At 26.8% G+C, this 8,609-nt stretch overlaps 1 protein-coding gene across 1 annotated transcript; it reads right to left on the bottom strand.

The window, feature by feature from the left end:
* Positions 1 to 292: 292 nt before the first annotated feature.
* LOC112750434 (protein trichome birefringence-like 3) lies at positions 293 to 7,483 on the bottom strand. The gene is made up of 6 exons (XM_025799147.3): positions 7,172 to 7,483; positions 4,165 to 4,402; positions 2,389 to 2,560; positions 1,574 to 1,773; positions 943 to 1,101; positions 293 to 813 (listed from the first exon to the last, which is right to left on the bottom strand). Exons 1-6 carry the CDS (start codon positions 7,338 to 7,340, stop codon positions 483 to 485), a joined length of 1,269 nt encoding a protein of 422 aa, XP_025654932.1. The 5' UTR covers positions 7,341 to 7,483; the 3' UTR covers positions 293 to 482.
* Between the last annotated feature and the right edge of the window lie 1,126 nt (positions 7,484 to 8,609).

Below are 8,609 nucleotides of genomic sequence, written 5' to 3'. Positions count from 1 at the left end.
TTCAATACTTTTCTTGTAGTGCTAGTGTGTATAAATATATAGCATATATTATTCATTTACTATTTACCTATGTTAAAAAAATTGAAGTATACTTGAAACATATAAGAGATAAAATTAAAATTAAATATAAAATTATGAATAAGAATAAAAAATATACTATCCCTTTATTTATATTATTTTTTAACGTGGCAAATTAGCAATAAAATTAAACAACTATAAGTGGGATTGGCTCATATATATGATAGGATATATCATATATGACAAAAGTAATTCAAAAGTCATTATCATAACCTTTCTTTGGTAACAAATCAAATTTTTTTTTTCAAATTAGGCATTTGTGATGAATATATATTTATATGACATACAGACACCAACAAAAGATAATTGTGTGCGCTTTACATGAAAGACATCTTCATGTCAAAGAAAAGAAAAAAGGCATGGATCTTCTTAATTTTAGTCTATTAATATTACATGTGTATGTGTTATAGCATAGCCAAAAAGATTTGATTCCAAGTATCTGGAACTCCAGGCAAACACCAATGTATACAATCTGCATTTTTAGGGTTAGCTTTTTCCTCTTCATCTAACAATTTGCCACCGGTTTCAGTGTAAACTGAGGAATGACCATCAATTCTATATTCTGATATTTGTGTTATGTTGATCACTGTCACTGGAACCTTCATTTTCTTCACAACACTTGCCACCACACTCATCATTCCCTTATTGGAACCACTTCCCCAATGGTTCTTTTTCCTCACTGGCTTTGTCTCATTGAAGCATTTCACACCATCCTTGTGGCCCCATTCTTCGCTTCTGAAAACAAAATAAAATATATACTTTTTTATGACTAGTAACATCAAAACTAGAATTTATTATTATAAAGAGAAAGTTGGTAAAGAAATCTTGAGCTTTTAAGTTATATTGTTAGAAAGAAGAGATTACTTAGTGTGTGCAGGGGACATAGTTGTGAAGAAGACTCGAGTTTTGTTAGGATCAATAGTTGAGTCCACCCAATTGGCCCATGTCTTCAACCCTAATTTGTAAGCAATTGGTGTCTCCAATTCTTCATACCCTTCTTCTCCATTAGCAAATGAACCCCATCTGCAAATTTAATTAAGCTAAGATCTTACACACTGTATTGTTTGTCATTAACTTCAGCCTTTAAGGTGTAAAATAATCTATGAATAACGTTTGGGAGACAATAAAAAAATAGTTCAAATGGTTTAAAATTATCTTATTTAGTATTAATTAATTATCATTTTTTTATGGTATCTTCTAATTCGACAAGTTAAATACTAATTCGTCGCGAATCTGAATTTTATTTAAGAGTTTGTCGCTGGCTAATGGATTGCTGCATGTATAAGGTGGAATTCGAACCTCCTGACACTTATTTAAGTATGCTAACCACTCAACCAACTCAAATTAGTTATTATTAGAATAATTATATAATTTTAAATATAATAAATATGTAATTATTAATTATAAATATTATATTATATAAGGTAGTTTTAGATATTGTCTTTATGAATAATGTAAAGGGTTAAGTTGAAATTAAGTAAAGAGGAGTACTTACAATGCATTAACTCTGAGGCCACTCATCCACCAAACATAGGTGTTGAATACAAGAATATCAACCCCTGTCCAGTTTTTAGCTCTCTCTTGAATAGCATCAACTTTTATTATTCTCTTCTTTGGATCTCCAATTATGTGGATATCACTGTTGGACTCAACAAGGAATGGTGCCCAATAGAATTCAATTGTAGCATTATATTCCTATGCATGTCAACCACATTTATGAAAATTCATATGAAATCAGGGCCGGATACAATTATATAATTGCGAAAACAAGTGTCTCCACTAAGATTTAAAAATATTTTAAGCAATACATAAGAATTATGTATAATTATTTTCGTTATGTTATTAAATTTGGCTTCAGTATTCTGCTTCTCTTATTTTATTACATATTACATATACTTTGTCTTTCTATTAAAACTTTTTAGATACCATCTACATATGATTAAGATATAGGTTGTGTTTATTTATAAAGACATGACATTGAGACAAAGATACAGATATATAAAATTGTGTTTGACAAAAAGGATATGAATAGAAACAATGTGTTTAGAGATACTGAATTAATGTATTTTATGTCCATATTGACAGTAAAAACACCGAAACACTAACAAAGAACACAAAAAAAATAAGAATAAATTAGATTTTCATAATTTATTTTAATTTATCACTAAACAAAATATAAGAACACAAAATTTTGTATTTCTGTCCTTTATGTCTTATTCTAAATGCCTTATCTTATCCTGTTCTAAGAAATAAACACAACCTAAATGTTGCTTCAATGCTTCATGTTTTAGTGAGTGTATGAAGCAATACCTTGGCTTTGAAAACAGAATGAACACGACCTCGTTTCATAGACTTTTGCTTGCGAGGGATGATAGCTTGGACCAAACACACAAATGATTCCCATTGGTTTCTCTGCAGTGAATCTCCTACGAAAAGTAGCCTCTTGCCTTGAATCTTTTTCAGAGCCACCTCTGGATTGAATCTACCAAAATCTTCTTAATTGTCAAATAAGTATGGATTCTAACAGTGGCGGAATTAGAAATTTTGTAACAGGGGACCAAACAAAAATAATATATAGTCCATTAAACAATTATATATATTTTGAGTTAGTAGTTACATTTTATTTTATATAAAAGTTACTACTCAAAAATATATTTTAAAAATTTTGGTATCTTAAGATTTGTTCAACAATAATATTTCATAGAACTAAAATCATCGATAATTACACTTGAAGTGAATTTTAGAATAATTTAATTTTTCATAGAATACTATTCAGTAGGCTATTTAATTAATAGGTTGCTCAATAAAATTTTAGATATTACTCACTGAATTTGAAATAAAAAAAAATTAGAATTTAATCCATCATGTGTTCTCTTTATATTCTCCTGAAAAATGAGTCAGTCATTTTTAGTTTTGGCATTTTTTAATCCTAGCCTAACAAAAATATATATAAACCTCTAAAAGACAATTATAAAATTAAAAATTAAAAATTAAAATACAAAAAGTAGAATATCAATTATACAAGGAACAACAAATACAAACACTTAAAAAAAATTAATGTTGAGTCTCACGTACAATATTAGACCAATATTTTTATTATTTAAGTCTCAATAAGTTTTTAGCTGATATTATTTTTAAATTATATCTACTTTTAAATAAATAGAAATTACTATGCCAAATATCAATCGATGTAAAATTTTATAATCATTGGTAAAAGATTTTTTTGACACACTATACACCAATACACATACACATGTAGATATAAACATATAATTAAATAAATAATACTACTAGCTAATTTTTTTTTTTAGAAATTTAGGGAACTATGGCCACTTTAGACCCTTGTTCTGCAGTTGGATTCTAAACATGTAACTTCATCACATTTTGTCTTTATAAATAAAGGTTAAATGTAGTTTGTCATTTGTCGTTTTCGAGCTTTTGACTATCAAATTTTTTTTGTTTAGTTTTTCATCACGATATGTTTATATGCACAAAGCAAAATTTAAATTCATAACACTTGTTTAAGCAGACGAATAAACTAATTATTCGACCAATCAAAATTTATTGAGTCTCTCATAATATTGATTAATTTGAATAAAAATATGTTGTAAATAAGTGTATAAATTATTAGTAATTGTCTTGAAATTACTTATTTTAAAAGTTTAACTATTTATTAAATAAAAGTACATAAATAATTATATACTAATATATCTCCTTATGTAAAAGTTTATTTTCTAACATTCAAATATATACATGTAATAATGTTAGAGAACTAACATTTTTTCAGTTAATACCAGTCAACTTTCTAAAAATTATTTTGTTTGTATGTTATATTCTTAAATCTAATAATTTATTCAAAAACTCTTTCTTTGTATAGAATGAAGATAAGGAGAATAAGATAAAATCAAACACTAAACTTTTTTTTCTATACAAAAATTGATATTCTGTCACAAAATTAATTAATGTAAAAATAGTAAAAGTTCAGGTGCAGTCGACTTCATGTGAAGTTCACTGTACCTGAGTTTCCATCCGTAAAAATTTAACCTTTTAGAAGAGATGAATTTGATGAAGGTTATTAGAGATTACCTTGGCAAGGTGCAATCCTCAGGCTGCCACTCCCAACGGAGGAAATCAGAATCTGGCCTTCCATTTTTGAAACAAGAATATTGTCTATCTATGTAGGGACAGCTTGTGTCATTGTACAAAGGCTCTATTGATTTGTTAAACACCCATTTCCCATTTGCAACATTGCACTCTTCAGCATCAAAATCAAACCTATCATCAATCCATGATGTATTTGCTAATACCTCTGATTTTCTCTCATCTGTTATTGTATTCCAATAATAAAACAATCATTTGAGATATTGCAAATGCTAACTTTCAAATAATTAATTTTTATCAAACCAAGAAATAAAACTTCATCTTTATATTATAGCTTTTGATAAATATATTGCTGATTTTTTTTTTTATAGTTTATTTCTGTTTTTTGAAAATATATATACATTCATGATGTAACTATCGTTTTCATTCTCTTCAAACTTCAACTTGAAATTTCAAGTTCAAAAAGAAAAATCAATCAGTAAGAAACTAGAAATCTCAAATTTTAAAATTCGAACAAAAGTTTAACCGTCACCCTATTTTTTTTAATTTAAATATCTTAGCCACACATGCGAATAAAAATGATAAATACTAAATAGGGTAGACTAACGAGTAAAAGTTCATTTCTCTTAATCTTATTGTTCTATCTCCTTCTTTTAAAAAAAATCGTGTACAAATACAAGGAAGAGCCAACACTATAAATTAATAAAGGAACTTAAAAAAGTAGGAGTCCTATGTTTTTGCTTCATTATTTGGTTTTTATGTATTATAATTTTTTTTTATAATTATCAGGGATAAGTATTATTTTGGAACCTAATGTTTATGGTCAAAATCAAAACCGTCTCCAATGTAATTTTTAATTTAGAATTGTCCTTAACGTTTTATTTTGTATTAAAATCGTCCTTTTAACTTTTTATTTAATTTAGAATTGTCCTTAACATTTTATTTTGTATTAAAATCGTCCTTTTAACTTTTTACGGACAAAAATACTCTCCACCACCACCTCCTCCCTTACTCCCGTTTAATACTAATAATCAGATTCAAAAACACCAACAATAACACATTATAAAAATCCAAAAATAACAACATCAAATTAAACAATCAAATCAACACACAACAACAATAAAATAAAAAAATAACAAATCAGAATAAGATTAGAAGTAGAAATAGAAGAAGCAGAAAGCAGAGGCCGAAACAAGAAGCAGAAGCTTAAGCAAAAAGCAGATGCCGAAGCAGAAACAAGGAGGTGCAGGGACGAGGAGTAGCAGTGAGAATACGGCGGTGAGGAGCAGCGGTGCAGAAGTAGAAGCTCTCTCCCTGACTCGCAACGGCAACGACAATAACGACTCCAAACTTCGCCGGTGCCGTCCCCCCTCGCCCCCTTCCCCTTCCCCTCTTCCCCCTCTCCCTTTCCTCTCTTCCTCTCCCCCCTTCCTCGCATCCTTTCCTCTTTTCCTTTCTCCCCTCCCCCTCGTGTCTTTTTTTTTATTTTATAATTTTTTTATTAGGATAGAAATAATTCAGTAATAAAATAAAAAATTTTATTAAAAAGTATGATTTTAATACAAAATAAAACGTTAAAGACGATTCTAAGTAAAAAAGTTACGTTGAAAACAATTTTAATTATGACCCTAAACATCAGGAACCAAAATAATACTTACCCCTTATTATTACTATAAAACTTTATTTTATCATTCTTATTACTACTATACATATAATACTTCATCTTTCCATCTCTAATATTATTATACATGGTATTTGATTTTTTTTTATACACATACATATATAAGGAGGCTTTTTTCATCATTTTAAGTTTTTCACATGCAAACTTTTAGTTTCAAATATATGTATGAATGATTCTGGAAATAATAATAATAATAATAATAATAATAATAGAATCATATATAGACACTTATATGCTCCTAATTTAAAAGGCTTCTATAATAACAATAATAATAATAATAATAATAATAATAATAATAATAATATAATTACAGAATCATCCACACACATATATAATCGAAAATAAAAATTTGAATGTGAGAAAATTAAAATGATGAAACAAGCATTCTATGTGCATAAAAAAAATCAAAGGCCATATATAAATATCAGAGATGAAAAGATAAAGTATTGTATATATAGTAATAATAAAGATGATAAAATAGGAATTTATAGTAATAATAACAAGAGAATTATAACATACGTAAAGCACATAAAAAAACAAAAACATAGGATTCCAATTTTTTTTAAAGCCTTTCTATCAATTTATAGTATTGACTCTTTCTTATGTTTGTACATGGAATTTTTTTTTCAAAAGAAGATAGAAAAATAGGATTAAGAGGAATGAGCTTTTATTTGTTGGTCTTTATTTATTCACTTTTATTAACATGTATGGCTAGGATACTTAAATTTAAAAAAAAAAATTGGGATGACCGTTAGAATTTTATTCGAATTTTAAAATTTAAAACTTTAAATCTCTTACTAACTAATTTTTTTTTAACTTGAAATTTAAATTTGAAGAAAGGGAAAACGGATGTTACATACGAAGTAATCATAATAAGTCTATTGAAACACAAAAAAAATATAAACAAATTAGAAGTGGTTTTAAATAATATATTTAGAACATGCATTACATATATAAAGAAAATTCAGGCGCACTGAAATTGATAATTGAGAGTCGTTAAATAATTTGATAAATTTGATTAAATTGTTATTTAACAGTTCTCAATTATCAACTTCACGTAAAATTCGCTACACGTGAGTTTTCATATAAATACATATACATTCCTCGGACAATCAAACAAATGTGCTAAAAGAATTTTGGTAAAAAATAGATATTAGTTCTGACTTATTGAATTAGGAGATACCATATATATATATATATATATATATATATATATATATATATATATATATATATATATATATATATATATATATATATGATTGTGGACAAATTAATATTGGCATTTGGGAAAGTTTTTCATTAACTTACTAGATTTTGCTTTGCTGTACTTCCTAGAACATGGTTTGAAGTTGAAGATGGATCTTCTTGAGGAAATGAGACTGAGCCTCTCAGCATACAAAGCAGCTACAAAGAAAAGAACACAAATTGTGGTGATAATGATTGGGCGAGGAAGCTTTCCTCTCATGTGGTGCTTCATTATTATTGATGAAGGGACGAAGAAGTACAGGATGAATTGAAGGGAGTGACAAAAAGCTTAGAAAGAGGTATGTAATAGCAAATTTGCAAAAGAAAAGGAAGAGTATAAATTAATAATGCACACCACAACAACAGAATGATTAGGACATTCTTTTTTGACAGAGAATTGAAGAAGAATTTTATTGTTGCCTTTTTTTGAGTAGGAGTTAAGTTAAAGCATACTATGCTTAGCATAATAAATAAATATGGTAAATAATAATGCTAACTAATGGAGGTTAAGGAAACATTTGATCTAACCACCACTATTTTTTCTATTATATATATATATATATATATATATATTAATCTTTAATAATCTCATAGGAGACATTGTTCTTGTACTTCATTTCTTTCTACACAATCTTTAATCTCATCACCTTTTATTTAATTGTCCTTAGTTTTGATGTACATGGTCTCTTGTACGGCTGTACCATTACACATTTCTTGATGAGAATTTCAAGAATGCAAGTATAGCAAAAAAATGTTTTCCCTTCCTTTTCTTTTGTTTATTTTTTTAACTTTAAAAAGCTTGGTAAAGATAAATAAATGATTTTATGCGAATTTCTTTTAAATTTACTTATGGATGATATAGTAATATCCACTTTGTATTAAAATTCAACTTTTCATTTTTTTAAAATTTTATTTTATAGTTTTTTTTCTCTAAAAAATTAATCTACGTTATAATTGATATCCTTAATAAGAAGATTTTTTTCTAAAAATAATTAAATTAAATTCAACATTTACAAATATATATTTGTTAAATTATTTATATTTTTGCACTCTAATACTTATTTCATTTACATTTGGTGCAAGATTTGTATACATATATGTATAAATATTGAATTTAATTAATTTATTTAAAAAAATCGTATATAAGATTATAAGCTAAGTATTTTAAATGTATAACTTTTTTATTTTATGACATAGATATTTCTACAACTACTTTTGCACAATGTTAAATTTGAATCTTTGGATGGTGAGAATTAGTGGCTCATGGTAATTCAGCTTGTTTATTATTTCAAAATCCAATTTATTTATTTATTTAGTGCACTTAGGTCATTGTCTATTGTTTTTTAAGGAGCTTAGAGTTGTTCCTATTTTCCACCATTTTTCGACTTGTTTATGTGGCTTCCTTTCTATGCTAGATTTTCGAAGCTAAGTCAATATAAAAACTATAGAACTAGCTTATATAGTCTTTTTTTTAAACAAAAAATGAAAAATAAAAAACAAT

This window comes from Arachis hypogaea, chromosome 2, assembly GCF_003086295.3.
Source record: "Arachis hypogaea cultivar Tifrunner chromosome 2, arahy.Tifrunner.gnm2.J5K5, whole genome shotgun sequence".
Lineage (NCBI taxonomy): Eukaryota > Viridiplantae > Streptophyta > Magnoliopsida > Fabales > Fabaceae > Arachis > Arachis hypogaea.
Note: the sequence above shows the minus strand (reverse complement) of the source record. Positions and strands in the feature narration are given on the sequence as shown.